The sequence below is a fragment of the Equus caballus genome, chromosome 4, assembly GCF_041296265.1.
Source record: "Equus caballus isolate H_3958 breed thoroughbred chromosome 4, TB-T2T, whole genome shotgun sequence".
NCBI classification, from domain to species: Eukaryota; Metazoa; Chordata; class Mammalia; order Perissodactyla; family Equidae; genus Equus; species Equus caballus.
This window is the reverse complement of record NC_091687.1, coordinates 36365715-36391023: the sequence shown is the minus strand read 5'-3', so window position 1 is coordinate 36391023 and position 25309 is coordinate 36365715. Positions and strand designations below refer to the sequence as shown.

Here is a 25309-nt window from a genome sequence, read left to right as displayed (position 1 = left end):
TGCAGTAAGGCTGTACTTTAAAAAACAAACCAGAAATCAGAAAGCTTAAATAGACTGGTAATTTGAAGGAGTATAGGGACCTGACTCCACTCTGCTCAGCTTTGATCTATCCTTATTAAAGGGTTGACTTAAGCCTTGCCCAGCTTCCTCTTTACCCATGAATTTGGCCTTCTGAATCCTATAAAAGGCTCCAGACCCCAGAGTCCAGTTGCCTTTAGAATTCCTTCCAAACTCCCCTTCCAAAATAATTTCCCAGGTCTTAGCTTTAGGATGGGTCTCTGCATTGGATCACTTTCTGGCTATTTGCCAGACATATCCAATGGCCCTTTCAGTGCCTTTCAATCCATTTCCTCTATCTATGCTCTGGGCTTTGCAGACAAGGGCTATTCCACTAACAACCAAGGGCACCCTGGGCTGAATCCAGGAGACTTTCTGCCTGTGAGAAGAAGTTACAATGTCCAGTTTTAGAATTCCCAGTTTAAAACTACCACTTTTCAACTTAGAACAAATAAGAGGAAATGAAATATGCTTCAGATAAGGTATAAGATATGTGAAGTCTATATAAAGTTCCTTAGGGTATTGCACTAATGGTAAAATCTTATACCTTAAAAAGTGTCAAAACTTAAATATATATTTCAAGGTAGAGTTCTGTTATGAACCAAAGAGCATAAGATCATAACCATGAGAAGCACAGAACTCTTTCCAGATTTTCAATGGCTGTACTTTAAAAAACAATGGACATGGAACCGAAAACCTGAAAGCCTAGCAACTATTTACACTTGACATTATCCCTCCTCCAAAATAGAACTTATGGAAAAACAGCTGTTGCTGTACCATTAAAAAAAAAAAACAGGGGCTGGCCCCGTGGCTGAGTGGTTAAGTTCACGTGCTCCACTGCAGGCGGCCCAGTGTTTCGTTGGTTTGAATCCTGGGCGCGGACATGGCACTGCTCATCAAACCACGCTGAGGCAGCATCCCACATGCCACAACTAGAAGGACCCACAACGAAGAATATACCACCATGTACCGGGGGGCTTTGGGGAGAAAAAGGAAAAAAAATAAAATCTTTAAAAAAAAAAAGTCCACTTTGGAAAACAGTTTAGCATTTCTCAAAACAATTAAACATAAAACTACCATATGACCCAACACTTTCACTTCTAGGCATCTACGTAAGAGAAATGAAAACTTATATTCACACAAAGACTTGAATGTGAATGTTCATAGCAGTATTATTCATAAAGGCAAAAAAAACTGGAAACAACCTAAATGCCCATCGTCAGACGAATGGATAGACACAATGTGGCATATCCATACAATGCTTTCATACTCAGCAATAAAAAGGAATGAACTATTGACACATTCTACATCACAGACGAACTTCAAAAACATGCCAAATAAAAGAAGCCAGCCACAAAAATACATATTGTACGATTCCCTTGATATGAAATGTCCAGAAAAGGCAAATTTATAAGACAGAAAGTAGATCAGTGACTGCCTGGAGCTGGAGATAGGAATGAGGATTAAGTTGAAATAAAGGATCTTACTGGAGAAATGAAAAGTGTTTTAAAACTGATTTATGATAATGGTCGCATCACTGAGTAAATTTACTAAAAAAAAAAAATCATTGAATTGTACAACTTGAAATAGATGAATTTTATGACAAGTAAAAAAACTTCAATAAAATTTTTTTAAAAATCAAAATTGTTTCATTTTATTCAACAAATATGTTCCCAAAAGTTCGTATGTTATATTTGAGGTTATATTTGAGAAAATAAGCACAAATAAAAGTAACATTGAGAAAGAGGATTTACAAAAATAGGTGCAGGAGAAATTTTAGAAATTATTTTCTAAAAGGTACACACAAATATATACTGATAAAGCTTAAATGCTCCATGATGTGGACAATTCTTAGGGAAAATGCAATTTCTCAAAGGTGGCTTAAAAACAAGTAGATGAATACATCAGTATCCATCAAAAATTATTTATGAAAAACTTCTCTCTCAAGAGGGTTGCAGGACAAGTCAGGAGAAAGACAAGGACTTTGAAACATTAAAGTATATACAACTCCTAAACTACACAAGATAATGTTTCAGGGAATTTTTGTAGCAAAAAAAATTCATTTTACACAGCTTTTCAACCCTGATAGAAAAAAAGATCTGAACAGAGATTTCTCCAAAGAAGATATACTGATGGCCAACAGGCATATGAAAAGATGCTCAACATCATTAGCTATCAGGGAAATGCAAATCAAAACTACAATGAGATATCACCTCACTCTGGTCAGAATTGGTATAATTAACAAGACAGGAAACAACAAATGTCAGAGAGGATGTGGAGAGATGGGAACCCTTGTACACTGCTGGTGGGAGTGCAAACTGGTGCAGCCACTATGGAAAGCAGTATGGGGTATCCTCAGAAAATTAAGAGTAGATCTACCATATGATCCAGCTATTCCACTGCTGGGTATTTATCCAAAGAACTTGAAAGCACAAAGGCATAAAGATACCTGCACCCCTATGTTCATTGCAGCATTATACACAATAGCCAAGACTTGGAAACAACCTAGGTGCCCAAGAAGGGACGAACGGATAAAGAAGATGTGGTATTTATACAGGATGGACTACTACTCAGCCATAAGAAATGACGAAATCCAGCCATTTGTGACAACATGGATGGACCTTGAGGGCATTACGCTGAGTGAAATAAGTCAGAGACAGAAAGTCAAATACCGTATGGTCTCACTCATAAGTAGAAGATAAAAACAACAACAACAAAAAAAAAAACACATAGCATTGGAGATTGGACTGGTGGTTACCACTGGGGAAGGAGGAAGGGGGGAGGGCAAAAGGGGAGATTAGGGTCACATGTGAGGGGATGCACTATAATTAGTGTTCGGGTGGTGAACATGATGTAATGTATCCAGAATTTGAAATATGATGTACATCCGAAAAAAGTAAAAATTAAAAAAAAAAAAAAGACTAATACGAAACTCATTTTTTTAACTTTTTTTTTAAGATTGGCTCCTTTTTTCTTTTTCCTGCTTCTTCTCCCCAAAGCCACCCAATACATAGTTGTATATTCATGTTGTAGGTCCTTCTGGTTGTGCTATGTGGGATGCCACCTCAGCATGGCCGGATGAACAGTGCCATGTCCACACCCAGTATCCCAACCGGTGAAACCCTGGGCTGCTGAAGTGGAGCGCACAAACTTAACCACTCTGCCACAGGGCCAGCCCCACCAATCTCATTTATGATTGCTGATGCAAAAATTCTATAATATAACAGCAAATCTATTTTAGTAGTTATTAATGGGGTACCCGAAGAGATTGGATCCTAACATTTTCAGCTAGAAACTGCCTTAAAATCAGTTGCAGCATTCTAAAATGGAAACTAGAACTTGCAATTATAAACCCTCCCTTTTTTGAGGGGCCAGCCCCCTAGTAAACCCTTGGAGTTCTCTGAACTCTTGGGAAAGCTTGAACCAGTAGAGAAAAGCAATTACGCTCTCCTCAAGGTGTTAAGTGCAGAGTTGTGCCACTACATGTTTGTTGTTTGTCAGACTGCCCCATTTCTGAAAACTACTGTCTACCCTTGTCTAAGCACTGGATCAGAGGAAATAAGGAGCCAGAGATAAAGCAGGAAGCCTATGAAATCCTGATCTATTCTTCACCTCGAGGAAAGACTGTGACAAGGAAATAAATTTATTTGGTGTTCTGGGCTGTAGGCATCCCACATGGGATATTCTCTTAAAACTGAATAAGCCATACTTTGGGAAAAGTACTGTCAAGATATGGGAGTCAGGTCAGATAGTAACTCTGAGAGTAGGGGTCCAATTTCACTTTCTGAGAGTGGATGCTCCCACTGCTTTTCACCTTGAGGCAGAATGTAAGGTGCTTTGGACCAGGGAAAGAAAGGACTTTCCCTTTTCTCACCTGGCTCTGAGAAGAGGATATGTCTGTGCTCTCCCAGTGGTGGCACTGACCCATTACAAGAAGGCTTGTGGATGGTTTGGGCTTGTGGGTCCTTGGAGTGACCACACCTGGCAGATGTGAGCTGCCATCACTGGTGGAGGGCAGCTGTGCCCAGTAGAGCAGCTGTCATGAGGGTCACTGTAGAGGCTCTATCAGAGGCAAGTATAGAGTGGAAAGATGAAAGACTAGAAAACAAATCCCAGAAACAGTTGAGGGAAACACTTGGAGATAGAGGTAACTTATAGCAGGAAGGCCAACAGAGGCGTGCGCCATAATAATTTATATAAAAACAGAGGGTGCAATTTCATTTTATAGTCACCACAAGAGAGGTCAGCAACATAAGGACTCCAACAACGAATTATGCAACATGACAAAGTAGAGTTTATCCTCCACAGTCAAGAATAACTTCTAATAACAGGAAATATTAATGCAATAAATCACAATAGGTCAAATAAGAAAATCCATATGTTTACTTGCATTGACTAGAAAAGCATTCAATAAAATCTAATACCTATTCTTTTTAAAAAAACTAATAAACAATATACGGAATACTGCTTTACCATGATAAAGACTAGCTCTCAAAAATCAATCATCAACATAATACTTAACAATGAATACTAAAGATACTTCTATTACCAAAAGAACCAAGACAAAAATGCTATTATCACCAAATAATAGAGTTCAGGAACTTCTAGAAAAAGCATTAAGGTGTGCAATAGTATTAAGAAGTACTTTGGAAAGGGGAAAACAAAGCTCTCAGGACTTTCCAGTCATGTTATTGTCAAACTAGAAAACCCAAGAGAAACAATGAAAAACCAATAGCAATATTAAGAATGACACCAAAAATTAATTATAAAATATGATGAAAAAATATCCACAGTAGCAACAAAAACTACAATTCCCACAAATATATTCTACATGAAATGTGAAGGCCCTATTAAAACAAAAGTACTATGGACAGCTAATCTTCGACAAAGGAGCAGAGGGCCTACAATGGAGAAAAGAAAGTCTCTTCAACAAATGGTGCTGGGAAAACTGGACAGCCACATGCAAAAGATTGAAAATTGACCATTCTTTTTCACCACACACCAAAATAAACTCAAAATGGATCAAAGACCTAGAGATTAGGCCTGAGACAATAAGTCTTTTGGAAAAGAATATAGGCAGTACACTCTTTGACATCAGTTTCAAAAGAATCTTTTCGGACACTATAACTCCTCAGTTGAGGGAAACAATAGAAAGAATAAACAAATGGGACTTCATCAGACTAAAGAGCTTCTTCAAGGCAAGGGAAAACAGGATTGAAACAAAAAAACAGCTCACTAATTGGGAAAAAATATTTACAAGCCACTTATCCGACAAAGGGTTAATCTCCATAATATACAAAGAACTCACACTGCTTAACAACAAAAAAACAAACAACTCGATCAAAAAATGGGCAGAGGACATGAACAGACATTTCTCAAAAGAAGATATGAATATGGCCAAGAGACACATGAAAAGATGTTCATCATCGCTAATCATCAGGGAAATGCAAATCAAAACTACACTAAGATATCACCTTACACCCGTTAGATTGGCAAAAACATCCAAAACCAAGAGCGACAAATGTTGGAGGAGGTTGTGGAGAAAAAGGAACCCTCATACACTGTTGGTGGGAATGCAAACTGGTACAGCCACTATGGAAAACAGTATGGAGATTTCTCAAAAAGCTAAAAATAGAAATACCCTATGACCCAGCCATCCCATTACTGGGTATCTATCCTAAGAACCTGAAATCAGAAATCTCAAGAGTCCGTTGCACCCCTATGTTCATCGCAGCATTATTTACAATAGCCAAGACGTGGAACCAACCTACATGCCCAGAAACTGTTGATTGGATAAAGAAGATGTGGTATATATACACAATGGAATACTACTCAGCCATAAAAAAGACAAAATTGGCCCATTCACAACAACGTGGATGGACCTCGAGGGTATTATGTTAAGCGAAATAAGCCAGTCAGAGAAAGACGAACTCTATATGACTCCACTCATAGGTGGAAGTTAGTATATTGATAAGGAGATCTGATCGGTGGTTACCAGGGAAAAGGGGGCACAAAGGGGGAAGTGGTGTACCCACAACATGACTAACAAAAATGTACAACTGAAATCTCACAAGGTTGTAATCTATCATAACATTAATAAAAAAAAAAAAAGTACTAAATTTTACTGAGAGACATAAAAAAGATGCTTAAATTAAAAAAAAAACACAATGATATTAATGGAAAGACTCAATACTATAAAATGTGTACTTTTCTCAAATTAAAATATAGCTTTACTGACAGTCTAATTAAAATTCCAAAAAGACTGACAAAATTACCCTAAATTTCCATATTAGAAAAGACAAAAATATCCAAGAAATTTTTCAAAAGAAAACTAATAATGACAGATTTTTCCATGCTAGATATTAAAACAGTTAAAAGTTACAATAAATAGTATGGTGGTATTAGGTCCAGTAACTAATGAATAGATCTTCAGAAGAGACTGCTTTGAGAAGACATTAAAATATGCAATAACTAAATATGATTATTAAAGAATCATAAGTCAGTGGAAGAAGGAGTGAATAACACAACATATGGTGTGGAGAAAATCAGTAGCCTCTGCTTAGACTATCATCCAAAGTCTTTTCTGTAGCCTCTAAGGCCCTACATGATTTGGGTCCTACTACCTGTCAAATTTCATGTAATAACTCTCTTGGCTCACCCTGTTCCAGCCTCCTAAGCCATCTTCCTGTCTCTCAGACATGCTTAGCTTCTTCCTGCCTCAGGGCCTTGACATATGCTGTTCTCTCTGCCTTGGGGGCCCCTTCAGTTCAAATGTCATATCCTCAGAGATGGCCTGTTCCTGGTAACCACTGCTCAAATAGCACCCTCCTCTCCATGTCAGGCACTTGCTATTAACAGCACTGTCACTCTCTGAAATTACTTTATTTGTTAACATGTTCATTATCTTTCGGACTAGAATACAGGCTCCCTAAGAGTAGAGTGCTTATTTCCTTGTTTCTGCCAAGACTTAAGGGTCTAGAAGAACTCTTAGCAGTTACTAGAGGCCTAATAAATTTATATATGTGTGTACATATGTACATACATATACATGTATGTGTTTGTGTGTGTTGTGTACGTATACGTGTGTAGTGCATATGTGTATAAATACATTTATATACATATATGTGTGTATAAAATGAAGATAAGAATCTCTATTGATAAGGCCTATTCGATACAGATTTGTCTTCTACACAATTTTATACTAAATGTGTGTGGTTTGTTTTTGTGAGGTCACCTGTTGTAAAGGGATCAAGGAGTACTGAAAGGAAATTTTTTCAATATTCTTGCTTTGCTTTGGGCAGTATAACTATCCACTACTTGAAGAACAGGAGAGACATTTACAGGAAAAGAGTTGGCTTGAATTGCTCCAATAATATAGTGAAATGTCTTTATCGAGGCTTTTTCTTTCTGAAGAATGTTTCACAATAAAGTATAATACCAGTTGCTGACCTCTGGAAAAGTCCAATATAGCCTGAGGACTAGTTTGACCAGGCCAGGCCATATGTTTGGTTTTATTAATACATATGTCCTAGAGAGTGAAATTTCACAACAGTGCGACCCCTGAAGGAACTGAAATTGCTTTCTACTCTTCATAATCTTGACAAAACAAGAACTGGCTAGGCTTTTCATTTTCAACTATTCCATATTCTTTATCTGCCTCCTGTAGAAGGTACAAAACAAAGGCTGAAATCTTGTACAATTTGGTTATAGATAATCTTGTTTATTGAACATTCAGAAAGAATATTATGTAATGATACTTTTCTTTCCATACCAATCTAAAAACAAAACAAAACAACAAAAAAACTCCGCCTGTTCCACAGCCCTAGAATTTCTTTGTAAGAAAAAAAGCTTTTAAGGAGCATAGCCAAGTTTTCACCTTCCTGCTCCTTAAACAACATAACTACAAGACAATATACAAGCTAAAACTAAGAAATAAAACCATTCTCCATAAAAATAAGAAAAAAAAAATCTTCGTTTCAAATCATCCTGGCTCTTATAGCATAAAGAAATCAGCTACCTGCTGCTATGTTGAATATAGATCCCAGGCAAGAAAAGAAAAAGCACTTTGCATATTCCTCAGGCCAGCAACCTCCATTTATGCTATTATTTTATCCTTTGTACTTCTTGAAATGTCTAATTTTCATTGCAATAAGAAGAAAAATGACCAATGAAGGTTTTTTCCAGTATGTCAAAAGAAATTCTGCTTCACCCTTCGTTTTCTAAGCTTCATGCTCTGATAAGTATGGCCAGATGTCTTTCACCTTTAGGAAGAGAACATTTTGGGGCTCAGATTTCTCCAAAGGAAGTGAGGTGCTTTGGGCAGAATGGACAGGAATAAATATCCTTTCTTTGAATATTGAAAATCAATGCATTACTAATATCAGCAACCAGAAACCAAAGTGGGGGCTATCTACAAGAACAACGATTTAAAGGAGGGATGGGGAAGAGTCATTGACATAAAAACCTAGGAACCTGACTTTCCAAATCACAGCTAGATAGGTAAGCTCAGCTTTTAGAAGCTAGTGCCAAATACTCATCCTCTTTTTCTTTTTTGCTGCTTCACTCTTCCCCAACCGACAGCCTCCACCCTCATCTGGTCATCCTCTGTCTCCTGGCTAATTCCAGCCTCTGGTTTCTGAATCAATCTGACTTCCCACCCTGGAATTTAGCACCTATTCTGTACAAAGGAGACAGCAGTGAAGGAAAGAAAATCTCTGCCCTCAAGGAGCTTACATTCTGGAGGGAGAAAAAAGACAATACACAAAATAAATCGTTAAAATATAGAGTATTAATTGACCATATGACAATGCTGGTAGTCAAACTTTTTGACCTGCAAAAATGGCAATTTCATGTGAGTCAACCTAAATATTAAATGATGAATATTATTGTAAAAATACAGCAGGGGAGGAGAAGAGGTAGTAGGGTGGATGGGGGAGTGAGGGCAGAGAGGGTTAGGACTTACAATAGGGCAATCAGTCTACAAGTGGTAGAACGATGTAAGATTATTTTTCTACTTTTTCATTATGTTTCTAAGGAACATGCATTTCTTTATAACGAGTTTTTTAAAACTTTATAATATTGAAGTTGCTGAAAAACTGAAATGAGTCATTTAAACATGTAAATTTCAGAGTATTTACATCAAGCAGGACTTTAAGATACAGATCACATTAACACAATCTTAGTGACGCCCTATGAAATTAGGTTAAAAAATACAGTATGGTATAAAACATTTAATTATACATGTTCTAAGCTTTAATTTTAAAAACACGAAATAAACTGTATTTTAATGAGCATAGTAGAAATACAATTTATGTTACATTTTTAAAATACACATGAGCAAAGAACAAACAACTCCTATTTTTGGATCACCTAAATAGTCAATTTCCATCTAACACAATGCTTTTCAGTATTTAAATTGTTTGCGAACTACAAAAATGTGGGGAGAAGGGAGAACTACTTACAAAATGTACGTTTGAGACGGCTTAATTATGAAATAAACCAATACATGGCTTAAGCATTAACACAACAAAAATCGTATTACCCCAACTTTGTAAATAAATTCCATAAAAATTAGGATGCTAGTAAAATTAAATATTAAATTAATCCATTGAACATGGACTGAATTCTAAAAGGAAGAAGTGAATTCTCCTCCTGAATACTGACTGACCCAGCCCAGTAACCTATCAGTTCATACAAACCCGTTCCCCTAAAGAAATCTCTAAACCAGCACTGACCAACAGAACTTTCTGCAATGATGGAAATGTTCTGCCTTGTCCAATAAAGTAACCACTAGCCCACATGGCTATTGAGCATTTGAAATGAGGCTAATGAAAATGAAAAACAGAATTTTTGACCTTATTTAAATCAATTAATTTAAATTTAAACAGCCACAAGAGGCTAGTGGTTACCTATACAGATAGCACAGCTCTAAGTCCTGCCTCTTACATCCTTTTTTAATTAACTCATAGTCTTCCATCTAGCTGCTTCCCCAGTGAAGACAACTTAGGCTGTAGTTTTTACTCTGAGTCTACCTTTCCGTCCTTGTGGCCTCACACTGTCTTCCTGAGCTGTTGCATAGCTGATTTCGCAAAGCTGTGGGCCAGTATTGCTCAGCTCTGAAACACTGGCTGGCACAGCCCTGGTTTCTTCTCACTTGCCCATGATAAGAAGTGGGATACAAATGTTTTTTTAAAAAAGTGAACAGATAATTAAATGTCCTGTAAGACTTTTCAGACACTACACTTACCCAAAGGGAAGAGATTAAATCCAGTGAATTATCAAAAGGCACTTCCAAACCTAAAATTCTAGGTAGACAAAATGACAATTTCCAAAATTATATTGTTACAGAATAATCCCAGTACCCTAAACCTGACAGAAATTGACTCCCAAATCAAAGCATCTAATGGCATTATTAGGAATCACACACATGATGCATGCAGCCAGTCCTCTGAATCACTGAGCACAAAGGGTAACTTTCTCTTTTCTGCTGTTCTTAAGAAAGACATTTTAATACCCAAAGTATTATTTTCACAATTTACTGTCATTTATAGGAATTTAGATCACATATATTCTAAGCAAAATATTAGAGTAACTCTTGCCCTCCATCTTACATTCTTAAAGCTGGTACAGCTGTTCAATTTCAAATGGATATCCATTTCCTGTTATTTGCCAGACTTTATAACTTACAGTCAATAGATATAATAATTTTAAATGTAGCATTTAACTGATATAGGAAGGTGAAGTAAAATATAGTAAGAAAACAAAACTTTACAGAAGGATAGGAAAGTGGATTCAATGTGTATCTGACAAAAGAGTGCAACTCAACAAAGACTTACTGATTTAGCACGACATCAAGAATAAATGACGTTCCAAAGGCATCAACCTGGAAGCTTGCCTGGTCAACATGAGTCAACTGCAATAGCAAAAAGATGAAAGGCATTTATTATTCAGCCATAGCAATCAAATAAGCATTTCTTATGATCATTCAAAAGGTTTCTATTATCATAAATTAAAAAAAAACAATTCAACATGGAGAGTAAATGAAAACAAAGTAAAATTTGCACCTTCTCAGAAGTCAAGCATTCACCAAACTGAAATAAAGTACCTCCTAATAAAGGAGGGCCAGTCACCTGCCTTTCTGGTTTATCTCAAGTGACTAAATATTTCACTTCCATGAAGACTACACTTCAATCATTTCATTCTATATTAGACGACTGGCTCCTTTAAAATTAAGCTTGTACTTTAAAAAAGAAATAGGGAAAATATGTTCAATTCAAGAGTAAAATAATATGGTGAACATGATCTATTTACAACAAAGATATCTAAACCTCTAAAAAAAACCTTTTTCATCCTATCTCAAATACATACTTTAAAAATAATATTTCAGTTCCAATTTACCAAACATAATTTCATAGAAGTTTCCACATCTTCCTAGGAGCAAAACTAAACCTCTCTCTAAAGCATTACCTATCAAAATTTTCTTGGAAAAAAAAAAATCATTATTTCCTATGCCATTCTAGGAACTCCCAGAAAAATTCACAAGGGACTCTAAACTAAAAAAAATAATGTTACCAATAACATTAATATGAACATATTGATTAATAATGCACATTAACTGAAAAGAAAGGATGAAGCAAAACCATTTATTCTGTTTGACTCCCCAAATGTTAACCTTAGCCATATCTAAATAGTAGGACCATAAATTATTTGAATTTTTTGTCTATATGTTTCTATAGTATCCAAAATTTCTAAAATAAACATATACAATTCCACCAGTAAAAACAAACACACACACACACATACACTATTTTAGGGATAAAAACCATGTGAGCAACTATTTTTGTAGCATGTGAGGCAAATGATGTTGCTGCTCCCTGAGAACCAGTACGTCCTGGGAAGGAACATCCTAGGATTCTGTGGGGCATAAAGGGTACCTCAATCATCCCTGGCATTTTCATACAATAAGCCTATGGTTAGTGAAGGGAGAAAGCTTAATTAATAATAATAAAGAGTTTGGAAAGAAAGGGTCACTCTTCTGTTTTAAAGTATTTGAAAGAAGTGCGGGTGGGAGAAAGCCATACTTCAGTTGCTAACACATTCCAATCCTCATGAAACCCCAAGGAAGAAAAACTATCTGGATACCTCTCAGACTCATTAACCTCATTAACCATTCAACCTTAACTCCTCACTTTTCCCAGTTAACACCCAGGGCATCACCAAACTCTGGCTTCTTTTTCTTTTTATGATAGTTCTGGGTGCCACACCTTACTCTTCATTTCCATACCTAGCCCAAATCATATCCTCCCTGATCTTTCTAAAATTGACTCCTTACCCAAATCCCAAATGTAAGCCCCAGGTTTTCTACTATATAAAATACAAACTTCCTCTCCCTAGATATCAAGATCCTCCACAAGCACCTCCCCCACCCCATATATAATGGCACACAAGCCCCCAGGGACCCACCCACACCTCATTCATGCTCAGTTCTCTCTTCTACTCTTTAATTCGACAAGCTATTGCGTTCCAACATTTTCTGCGGCTTTCATTCATCACTTCTGCTGAGTGCTTTTCTGAATCAGGCCCTTGGGTAGTGATCTTCATCAAGGCCATTTCCCAGAAACGGCCCTAGCCGTCATTCAAGACTTAGATTAAGTTCCCCCTTCTATTACTCTGCTAGGGCTGCCACAACAAAGCACAACAGACTAGGTGACTTAAACAACAGAAATTTACTTTCTCAGAGTTCTGGAGGCTGCAAGTCCAGGATGAAGGTGTTGGCAGATTTGGGTTCTCCAGCGGCCTCTCTCCTTGGCTTGCAGACAGCCACCTTCTCATGGTGTCCTCACAATGCCTTTTCCCTATACGTGTGCACCCCTAGCATCTCTCTCTCTTCTTATAAAGACATCAGTCAGAGTAGAGCCCACCCTTATGACTTCATTTAACCTTAATTACCTCTTTATAGGCTAGCTACAAATATAGTCACATTAGGGGTTAGGGCTTCAACATATGAATTTTGGAGGAGACAATTCAGTCCAAGCACTCCTCTTCCATGAAGTTTTCCCAACCTCTTCCAGTTTCCTTCTCTCCTCCTCCTCAATACCGTTCAGTTTGGTATCAGGGACTCGGTACTCACAAGTATCAGGTACTCAATAAATATTTCCTGATTAACTGACTCATTTGAGAGTTTGTTTTATCAATTACCTGGATGTATAAATGAACAACAATTGAACAGCTCTAAATTACCTGCTTATAGAAATGGAGTACTTCCATCAGGGTTCTTCTTACTGCCATGTCAATGGATACTGTCTTTCGTTGTGCCTAAAAGCTCTTTGAGTTTCCTGAAGTGCTAACAACCATGTTTGGGGAATAGCCTGAGGAAAGCTCTGCTTACCAGAATTGATGTCTCAATTAAAATGAACCTCTCTCTTCTCCATTCGTTCTCAGCATTTATTGTGGTGAACAGTGCAGAGGCCATATGTTATTTACCATTGTATCACGATTATAGCTTGGATCAAGATAACACTACCATTCTTTTTTAGCAAGATATTTACTGTTTGCATTAATTCTGTCTAATTCTTGTATTTTCTGTTTTCCTGCAGCTTCAGTTTACATCTGGTATTTCATTTTATTGATCTCATCCATGTCCCAAGAAGAAACCCATTACTTAAATTCAAAAGAAAATCTATTGACAGTATGTTTAACTGCTGTTTAGTAAAAAATGTTTGCATTATTGATAGCAATAGGAACAGGAGTATATTAACATTGTTTTAACGTAAGGCAGGCTTCCTTAGACTGTCCACAGATTAATTTATTCAACAAACATCCTCTAAGAGTCTACCAACTACACGGAACTATTTTGATTTGTCGGACAAGGTGGGGAAGAAGACTGACCATGTTTCTGCTCTAGTGGAGCTTATCTTCTAGTGGAAAGAGACAGAAAGTGACAATTAAATAAAATGACAGAAAATGAACGAAATAAAAAATAAATTTAGAAAATAAACACAGGATTCTCAGATTTAATAAAACAAGGGTAAACAGAAGACCAGGATAGATGGTGTTCTAGGTGGTCCTGGAAGCCCCTCTGAGGAGGTAACATTTGGGTGACATCCTGAATGACTAGACAGGATCTGTGGTAGGCAGAATAATGGTCCCGAAAGATGCCCACGCTCTAGTCCCCAGAACCTATGAACATGTTATCTTACATGGCAAAAGGGACTCTGTAGATGTGATTAAGTTAAGGTCTTTGACATGGGGACATTACCCTGAATTATCCAGATGTGCCCAATCTAATCACAAAGGTACTTAAAAGACTGAAGTCTTATAAGACCAGAGTCTTATAAAGGTCAGAGTCAGAGAAGGAAATGTGATGATGGACATAGAGATTACAAGGAAGTGAAGAAAAGACCACACACTAAGAAATGCTGGAAGTCTCTAGAAACTGGAAAAAGCAAGAAACAATTCTCCCCTACAGCCTCCAGAAGGACCAAAGCCCTGCCAACACCTTCATTTTAGCCTTGTAAGATCCATTTTGAGCTTGTGACTTCCAGAACTAAGAAAATTAATTTTTGTTGCTTTGTGACATTGTTTGCAGTAATGTGTTACAGCAGCAATGGGAAACTAACACAGCATCACTGGCAACGTCCCTGAACGTTTTGAAAAGCAGCTCTAATAAAGAGTTGATTTTACCAGTGTTCAATGTCACTTTCCTCCACAGCTTGGTTAAAACCAAGGCACTCACAGCAGTAGGATGGCTTTCAGAAAGTTAATCTTAGACCTTGCCTTTTTAGTTCAAAGGAGAAAGAAATGTTTGAAGAGAGAGAATTAATATAATATCAAGATTTTCCTTTTTTGGGGGGGAGAGGGGTGCCTAACCTATATTGCCAAAGAAAAATTCTAGTATTTATTAACTTTAACTTGAAGACTAAAATGTAGTATTGACTCTCAAAAATATTTGAAAAATATAATTGTGCAGAAATGCATGATTTCAAACTACTACATAAGAATGATTCACGATCTTAAAAACACTTCAGTATCATAGAATAATATTGAGAGAACCCCTGAAGCTCATATAATCAACCTTCTTATTTTACAAATAAGGAAACTGAGACCAGTGAAGGCAAATGTCATTTCCAAAGTCAGACTGCTTGGCAGCAGAGCAGGCGTTTCACCTCCTGGCAGCCTTTTCCATCAGGCTTCATCCCTGCTTTTATTCTGGAGCTCGGGAGAGCATGCAGGTTTTGCTGGGTTCCAATAAGTAATTATTATAATAGGAGCATTTTTAGAGTCATGAAAATGCTCTAAAGAGCACTTTTAGAGCATATGAAAAGAAAATCAAATGATGAACCACAATCTTTAGAATTGTTTTCATCAGAAAAGTCAATAATGTTACCACATCTGACACAGAGCACATGTTCTAAGGCCAATTTGATTACAACCTTAGAAATTGAGCATTACAGTTTAAAATACACATGAAAAGTCATCTTTTAAAAAAAAACATAGGCATGGCAAAGTATGTGTGTGTTCTAAAAATTGAGACAAGCAGTGTAGATGACATTCATAGAAGCTGTGAAATAAAAAACTGAGGGAGAAAAATGCAAAAATATAAAATAACTATCCAGATGGCAAGAAAACTTAATAAATCAATATAATTACATAAGGAAAATTTTAATTGCAAATTTCAGAAATGAATCATAGAACTTTAAGACCAGAAGAACGTGACACAATCCCCAGATTAGGCCTGTTTATTATTCATGGCCAATAGCTGAAATTTAAATGTGAAGTTAATATAACTCCCATGCTCTTTATGCATTTTGATTCTTAGCAGCCTGTCTTTTTCTCCTCACAGCTCCTAAAGCCAATGAACCAGGGCCAACCCACAAATCCCAAAGAGTAATCCAAATGAACTTTTCAGGACTGCCTTATTCATAACTATTTTTTAAGGCAAAGTTGACACTAAAACTTTCATGGTAGAATCAGAACTTTGACACTAGAAAGACGAGATAGTTTAGGTTTTTAAATAAACCCATCTTTTTTTTTTTTTAAGATTTTATTTTTTTCCTTTTTCCTCTCCAAAGCCCCCCGGTACATAGTTGTGTATTTTAAGTTGTGGGTCCTTCTAGTTGCGGCATGTGGGATGCCACCTCAGCATGGCTTGATGAGCCATGTCATGTCCATGCCCAGGATTGGAACCAGTGAAACCCTGGGCTGCCAAAGCAGAGCGGGTGAACGTAACCATTCAGCCACGGGGCCGGTCCCCTAAATAAACCCATCTTGAACAATGAATCATGAATACCAATGGTTGGGAGTACTACCCATCAAATGGCAGTGTGCAATGCAATAATTGTAAAAGCAATTAACATTATTAAAAAGAAGCTTTTACTTCATGTATCAGAGTCTTTGGCTATTCTGCATCCTAAAATACCTCTTTGCCTTTGGTTGCTTCAACTTAATTTAAAAAAAATACAAGTGTGGGGGCCGGCCCCATGGCCAAGTTGTTGGGTTTGCAGGCTGTGCTGTGGCGGCCCAGGGTTTCGCCAGTTCCAATCCTGGGCACGGACATGGCACCACTCATTAAGCCAGGCTGAGGTGGCATCCCACATGCCACAACTAGAAGGACCCACAACTAAAAATACACAACTATGTACTGGGGGGCTTAGGGAGAAAAAGCAAAAATAAAATCTTAAAAAAATATATACAAGTGTAATTCCTGAAGTTTAATACCTTGAGTTCAATAAAAAACAAAATACCAATAATCACTTGTATATATTATCCCTCTTTTTCTACATCAGAAAGGGCCAATTGAAAAATCACCATAACCTCACTGTAATTACTCCATTGCCTTATGTGAACTTCTGATAAAAAAGCTCAAAGAGACTGATAGCACATATCTATTAACATTAAGATTCCTCACTCTAGAATTTGTTGTGGCCACATCGGCAAGATAATTTTCGCTTCGCAAGTTAGTTAAGACACGGAACTAATTTTGTGAAGCAGAACTGTATTACAATGGCATTTGTTAACAGAAGATTTTTACTCAATAGTTCTACCTAATATAGAAATTAGTATGATATATATAAGAACACTAGTGTTTTATACTCATATTTCTATATCTATGACTCTACATTAAATACCTTTTCCTTTTCCATCTCATCAATTCAATCATGCCCATAGTTTTCATGAGCTGTACCATATACTGCATTTAATTTACACATTACCTTTAACCAAACTGTTCTTAAAATCCAACCTCTTGTATTTAGTATTAAAAGAACCAGTGTCTGGCAGCAAGACATTTTAAAATAAAACAAAACAAAGCACAAAAGCACAGTCTTTAAAGTCAGGCAGAGCTAGGTTTCAATTCTGGGTCTTCCATTTACTAATGCAACAAACTAGGGAAAATTTTTTAATGTCTATACTGAAAATCCTTGCCTCTGAAAGAGAAAAAGTAATAATGCACGCTTTGTAGATGTATTGTGATAACTAAATAATAAATTACAGTCCATTCAACCTCTGTGGAGTGCTGACCATACCTCAGGAAATACACCAGGCTCTGGGGATACAAAAGAGTTAGACACGGTCCCGGCATCTCAGAAACTCACAGTCAAAAAGGGGAGCTACTAACAAATTATTACAAAATATTTAAAAGTCCAATAATAGTTATATGTACAAGACATAACAGCAGCCCTCTGACTGTATGGTTACAGAGGGTTGAGAAGGTGCTCCTCAGACCAACAATGCAGGGAAAAGCACTCCAAGCAAGAAGACAACAAAAGCTCAAAAATGGGAAACAGCTCAGTACATTCAGGGAACTATAGGAAACACTGTATTCCTGAGGCAGAAAATGTGAGGCATCTATAGTGGGAGAACAGACTGGAACTACAGATGCCGAAGAACTTCTAAATTGGTTCTCAAGCCTAGCTGCACTTTAGACTTACTTGGTAAGCTTTTAAAAAAATACCAATACCTGGGCTCCAAACTCAGAGATTCTGATTCATTTAGTCTGGAGTGGCTCCCAGGCATCAAAATTTTTTAAAGAACTACTCATGATTCTAAGGTGTGGCCAAGGGTTAAGAACCACTATTCTAAACCAATGTAAGAAATGTACTCTTTATCCTAAAAACAACAGGAAGTGGATGCAAAGGCCTTTCAGATAATAGATGTTCAATAAACAACAGCTACCTTCCCTTACCTTCATGATTTGACAAAGTACGTCTAACTTTGAAAATTGATGATCCACTTACTGAATTCTCACATATTTCTCTCAAGTAAAAACTATGTTCTTTTGATAATTTACTGCCTGAATTTTGCTGTTGAGTTCAAGCAAAAATGCTAAAAGTTTTACAAGTTGAAAAAAAAAAAAAAGAAGGGTGAGAGTAAGAGCAAAAAAGTCGAGGAAAAAGGAATTCCATCCAGAGGCCTCCTCCGATGAATTAAATGAGGGCCAACAGGTTTCCAGAAACATCTCTACAAGCACCTTAGTGTACTGTCCCACACAGGGTAACTCTCAACACACTTCTTTTTCTAAATAAGGGAGGAAAAGGAGCAACAGATTGGAATTCCCATGGTATTTTTTAAAGAGCTACCCATGTGAGTCTAATGTGTAGCCGATTCCCATGGAATTCCCCTCTAGTTGAACTTGCTCTCTACCTCAAATGCCAGTTGTTGCTACTGACTTTATTTGATGTGAAAAAAATCTAACAATTGATGTAAACATGTTCAACTGACGTGAACATACCCTTGTTTTGCTAAGTATTACCCAAACACAGAGATGATGTTGCGTAAATCTCAGGAACCTCTAGATGAAGCCATATATACCACAAAACAATGACTTTCCTTAGATAAGATGAGCTCTTGAGAGGCATTCCCTTAATTTGCCTTGCTGAGCTGAGAGCCCTTCTCTCCAGTGGCCCCTGTTCCAACAAGCTGGAGGCAGGCAGACTGTGCCAACAGTGGCACCAGCTCTGATTTTCTCATCTCCATTCAGGAAGTCAGGCAGCCTCATTACCTATTTATGCTCCAGCTATCTTCTGATAAATCAGTCTCTCCATCATCTTGGCCATTAACCGCCCATTACTAGGCCTTCCATTTAAGGCCTGAACAAGAAAACGCTTACTTGCATAATCTTGAAAGTCAAAGCAGACCTTTAAGATCTTGAGTAGCCTGAGAAAAATACAATATGTAGTCATATTGAGCTGTAATTAAATCTGAGTGCAAGGAACCCCAACATTTGGATGCAACAAAATCAGCAGACAAAATCTCAGATGAATCAGCTCTGGGAAACTGATACTCTTCCTTGATACAGGAAAGGCTCGAGGAGAAGGAGATTTGAGCTCTTCTTGGCCCCACTGTTGACTTGATATTTGGTTACTAAAATTTTCTGTGCTTCATGTTGTTTTTCCCCATATGTGAACTGAAAATATTGTTAATTATAGAATGCTGTGAGAAAACCACTTTAAAATTTCTGTTTATGGTGAAAAGAGTATATATAAGCTTGTTGCAAAGACTAATGCAACTACTGAAAGCTAAATATAAGACAGGTAAGAAGAGTCGAGGAGGGAAAAGGAATAAGCAGTTTAGCTATTACATTCTCAAATGAATAACTAGTCGGTTCAGCTCTAAACCAGATCATTTGAAAAGCAGGCCTGGAAATAAGGATTGTCTCTGCCAGCTGGGTCACAGTCTCTCCTGGAGGCAACATCCGAAATAGGCCAAGTCCAAAGAATAAAATTAAGAATGGTGAGTTCTTTACATCAAGACTCACTTCACCCAATTCTGTTATGTCAATGGAGTTTTGTTTGCTTGCTTAATTTCATCTTCCTTATATAGCTATTAGAGGCCTCTGAGAGTTAAGGCTCACTTCCACTAAAGGGCCAGCTCCAAGTGTTTGAAGAAAGAACAATCATAAATATCACTGAATAAAATCCCATGATGAATAGCTGGTATGTAAGAATCCCATAGCATTTTCTTTGGGAAACAAATTTACCTAGGGTAAAAACGCTTTTTCTCTCCTAGAACTAAAGACTAACACTGCAAAACTCTAGAGGACTTTCTGCTCACACGAACATACACAGAAACAGACTCACCTTTAAAAGGACCAGATTCCTTCTTTACTATCTCAACTATCCAAAAGTTTTCCAAGAACAGAGTCAAAAAATAATCTAAGTAATACACTGCAGGAGCAAAGCTCCAGCTTAGAAGAAGGAAAAAAAGGCAGTAAGTCTCAAACATCAAGGATATTCAGAAGATGTTTCTTCATCTATCACTTGGCAGTCACTCACCAAAGGCTTTTATTGGGGCACAAAATGAGAGAACTCCAGAGACATGACCCCTGCAAAAATATTTCATTTTTTTTTCTTTCCCAAGTAGCTAGAGTGAGGATTGGTAGGAAGAACACAGTAGTTATCTTAATTACCACAATTATGAAGGGAAAGAAGGAATGGAAATGTGTGCCTGTGTGTGTGTGGGAGAGACAGAGAGCAGATTACCAGCCATCTCTGAGGAAGTCATGTCTCAAAACCATGGAATCTTTCAATGCTCACACAGGTTAGAACATAGCAAGAATCTGCTACAGAGATTCAGTATGACATGAATCTGCCCCCAAAATTCTTAAATTGATGGGCTTCCATGGTGTCTCCATGCTGCTTTGAGGGGCAACTCATTGCCCTTAAATTATAGGAAAATTGAAAGAATCCACCCATGATGCATGTTTGAGAGAAAATACAAATACTCAACAAGAAAATTTTTGTTACATGTGCAGCATTACGTGTATCTGGTCTACAGCCCTTCTGGGATACTGACTTCAGAAATATCTGAATCTGAAGAAATTAAATGTGTACAATTTTTCAAACATCACTAGAAAAAACCTAGGGGATAGCAAAATAATGAAATTATTCTTTTAGATAAGAGTGAGGAAAGAAATTCTAAAGTTACTTTTACTTACTCTTCTATTATGTATCAGTACTAGATACTATTAGTCCCTGTAATAAATAGATCAATCTTGTCACTTCATCCTTAGCACTGAACACCTTCCCTAGAAAAGTGAAATGTCTTTTAAAAATACACTGACCAGAAATAATCTCTGGAAGTAGGAAATTCTAAGAAATACTGGTATTAGGAGAGACAGAAAAACTCAACAAATCAAATCACATTATCCATTGCATATCCAATAATGCTTGTAAACGCATGTGTGTGCACGTGTATGTATACATTATGGCAGGAAAAGCTTGCAGCCAAGTGTAACCTGGAAAATTACTACTACTTGAAACAAGCAAACTCTGTAGTGCTGGTGAGTCCAACTCTGAAATGCCCAAATAGAAGGAACTGCTGCCCTAAAAGAGGCAGATAGGATACAGATCATTGCTGAGGGGTCTTCCAGACCTAGGACAAGCTAACAGTGTCTAGCGATGCAAAATCAGAATCAAACATAGACTATCTCTTAGCCCTGAAACTTAGCTTCACACAAGAAAACAAACACAACATAACTGTGGATATTTCTAATTATTCTTACGATCTTGTGTCTGAATATAAAACGGAAATAAAATCCTTAGCGTCGCCATTCTTTTCTTCACTGGCATGAACTCAGCTCTTGATAGAAACAATTTCACATCAAAGGCTGATGAACTTGACCCCCTCTGTGTCAGAAACAGAAAGGATAAACCAAGAGAATCACAAGGAACCATGGCCCCATTAGGGCAGGATGGTGGAACTTGGGAGCCATTAGGTAGATTAGAGCCATTCATTCCTCCCTCTGCTTAAACTCTCTGCCTAACCAAAACAGCATGAGCGCAGGGGCAATGCACTGTTTTTGATGTTCCATACATGACTCAGGTCTCTATGATGTTTCTGTGTTTTGATATAAAGCTGAATAAAGCAAACTCTTTAAGTGCCTCTACTGGGGCAAATCAGGGCATTTAACGAGGCCTCCATGCATGTGACATGCTGGGTTTAGGAAAGGATTGCTACACGACAGGCTGATTCTCCTTTACAAAGGAAAAAGGCTGGGCGCAGTCATTCTTTCTGTCCATTTTATGATAGTTTTTTATTTGTTGCTCTTAAGCAAATGAATACTTTGAAGTAACATGGAGTTCTCTTTTCAATTAAATTATTAAATGATACCCTAGGAGAATTTATGCACTTCTGAGAAGTGTGCAGGTAGTCGCTCTGAACTACCCCCACTGAGTTTCTGGGAAGCTGCCTCCTGGCAAGTCCTCCTGAACGAAATGTTCCCCAGATCAGCATCCTCAGCAAACTGCCACCGAGGTGTCCCCTTTCTCCTTCTCTGGCCTTCCCTGCATGCTCTATCACCTCCATTACCACCTCCACATCCTGAACCCCTACCACGGGCACAGGGCTCCATGAAAACCATAGCAGACTCGGAGGATGACAGTCTCTGCCCACAGATTTTTATCGTCTGGAAAGACATGTTACTACAGGACAAGACGGTAATATAATCTAGTGCTAAACTACTTTGTCCAAAAACTACAGTTTTAAAGTTTTGAAAGCAGTTATTTATAAAAAGCTGTAGAAGATAAGTGTCTAAGACTCCAAATTCTAGAGCCAAGCTTCCTGTGTTCAAATTTGAACTCCACCCCTTTCTAAACTGAACGATATCGGGCAAGTTATCTCAGCTCTGTGCCTAAGTTTCTCCATATATTAAACTGGAACAACAGTATCAACCTCTGAGGATGCTTGGAAGGTTGAATACATGCAAAGTGCACACAACAGTCTGGCCCCATCATTGCTATTCATTTTTGTACCACATGAGCAGCAAACATACAAGCATGTGTGAATAGAATTTTGTTTTGTATCCAAGAGTCAGAACTGTTCTTGCTTCCTCCATGTCACATTCCTATGACAATGCCTCTATCCCTCTCTCTTTGAGGTCCATGCCTTACCATTACACCACCCTCCACTTTCAACTCTGTACCAAGTGCCACCATATTCCCAAAGCTTACCACCTTGCTTGGTACAAAGTATGTGCTCACTTAGGAACTTAAGACAAATCTGACAAGTGTTATCTGACAATAATATATACATAAGTTATTTTGGAAATTGTAATTAGCCAAAAATGAGAAGTAGCTCTCAAGAATATAACTATGATAAAGGTTGCTTTCATATAGTTAAACTAATTATTTTCTTGGTTTCTCTGTCAGTTCTCTAGTAGTTTATAAGCACTATCATTGTTACATAGAGTATAACCCTTATCAGCATATGTATCCCCCTGATCCTCCTCAGGAACTTCTGTACTGTGTTCCTGTGGCCCTTTTATTCAATCAACATTTGTTAGTGAGTTTGGTAGTCATTTGGCTGCAGGACTTGAAATACGCATTATCTGTAGGTCAGAGGGAGAAGGATGAAACTTTGAGCTTTAGGGAACCTCAATGAATTATGTGATTCATTTCCCACCTGTAAGGAAACAAACATCTACCCAAACCTATTTTGAAAAAATGATTTTTGAGCCTATTTTATAAGTTTTTGAGATGGTTCCTCAACCCCTGTTTGTAGTCTATTCCAATGCTGAATCATCTAACTTATTTTCCCTCTTAAGTAGCTAACAAAATTCTCTTAATGCAATTTAGGCCTATTTCCTCCATTTGTGAAACAGGATATGTTCAAAGATGGCTTGGAAGTGTGCCTCTCTTCTCTTAGGCACAGTAGAAGCTCTCTATGGCACGCTAGCACTAAAAATATCTACCAAACACACAGGATAAAACATCCTGCAAAAAGAGTAATCCATAGTCATGCACATACTAAACACAAAAGAGAAGTACATTTAAGTGCACAGAAGTAATACTGTCTTGTGAAGAAGAATCCAAACACACTATATTGTGGGGAGAAAGCAGGGGATGGATTCCATTCAGCCACCATAGTGAAAATGCGTATGATCTTCTTTGGTGAGATAATGTAATGCTTTGAGAACACAGGATGAAACTGGAAATACTGCCAGAGATATGGATAATTCCAAATGTTTTCCCCAGTACAGTTTTCAATGAGACCTTCTATCATTGATCTTCATAGCAGTAGCCTCATTACTCACACCTGACAGACACATTCTAGCCTTAGAGTCATTGTACTGGGCTTCTCTCCTCTTGGAATACTCTTTCTCAAATATCTGCCTGGCTCAGCACCCACCCCTTCCTTCAAGTCTTTTCCCAATGTTACCTTCTCTGTGAGGTCTAGTGGACCGTTCTATTAAAAATTACCACCTATGCCCCCCATACTCCCCTGCAGTCCCAACTCCATTATCATGCTATACGTTTTCTTTTCTTTTCCACAGTACTTACAACCTTCTAATATACCACAGAATTTATCATTTATTATGTTTTTATCTATCTGCTAGATAGATAAAAGAATTTTTTTTAATTCATAGATGTATCCCGAGGGCCAAGAGCAGTGCCTGTTACAGAGCAGGCACTCCATAAATATTTGTGGAGTGAATTAAAAAGATGTCAGTTAGAAATCAAATCACGGGAAATAATTCCATCACACATGCACTCAAACACACACACACTGTGTTGCCCAAAACATTTACTGAACCTTAATATGAAAAATAAAAGAACCAAGGGAAAAGTTTCAATGGCAAAACTGGAAAGTTTAAGCTTCATAAGAAAAGGAACAAGAATCAAAGTCTATTAAATATTTGCAACTTCTCAGTTCCCTCATTATTCAAAGATGGGATAATGAAAAGAGAAATGGAGAATCTCTAGTTATAGTCAAAAGATGCTGCAGAGAACAGGAGCTATAAAAAGGAATGATTAATACCTCAAATATAACTAAAATACCCCACTGCACAAGGGCCAGAAGGTACAGAGACAAGCGTAACTGCTTCTCTCATCAAGCGGAATGTGAGGACTAAAACTGACCCAACGTCCCACCCAATGGAGATGGGATGTTCCACAAAGACTCCACACAAACACACCCCACTACCACCACCAGCAACAATAATATCTGCACTTGGAGTTCTTCTCTTCTTGAAAATTTTCTGCAGTGAGCATATGATGCCAAAATAAAAGCATACGGACCTCTTCTACCCTAATGATTTCTTGAGAAAGAAAAATAACACACACAATTAACTTTGGAATAACAGATTTTGGAAAGACTGTTGAAAAGTGTTGGAAATTCAGGAACACATGGTTGATTGATTAAGTGTTACAATATTTATTAAATATGGGAATCCACTGCAAGAAAATGGAAGTTCTTCCATTGAGCTGAAGGCTATCTCCAATGCTGGGCTGAGTTGTCTCAACAAGAAGCTGAGCAA

General features: G+C 37.5%; 1 protein-coding gene across 28 annotated transcripts in view; it reads right to left on the bottom strand.

The window, feature by feature from the left end:
* ADAM22 (ADAM metallopeptidase domain 22) overlaps window positions 1-25309 on the bottom strand; it is a 246726-nt gene that overhangs the window by 194736 nt on the left and 26681 nt on the right. For all 28 annotated transcript variants that reach the window (XM_070265632.1, XM_070265620.1, XM_023639119.2 and 25 more), the window contains exon 3: window positions 10893-10969. In XM_070265632.1, the coding sequence (XP_070121733.1) occupies window positions 10893-10969 (77 nt within the window). The remainder of the gene's footprint in view (window positions 1-10892; window positions 10970-25309) is intronic.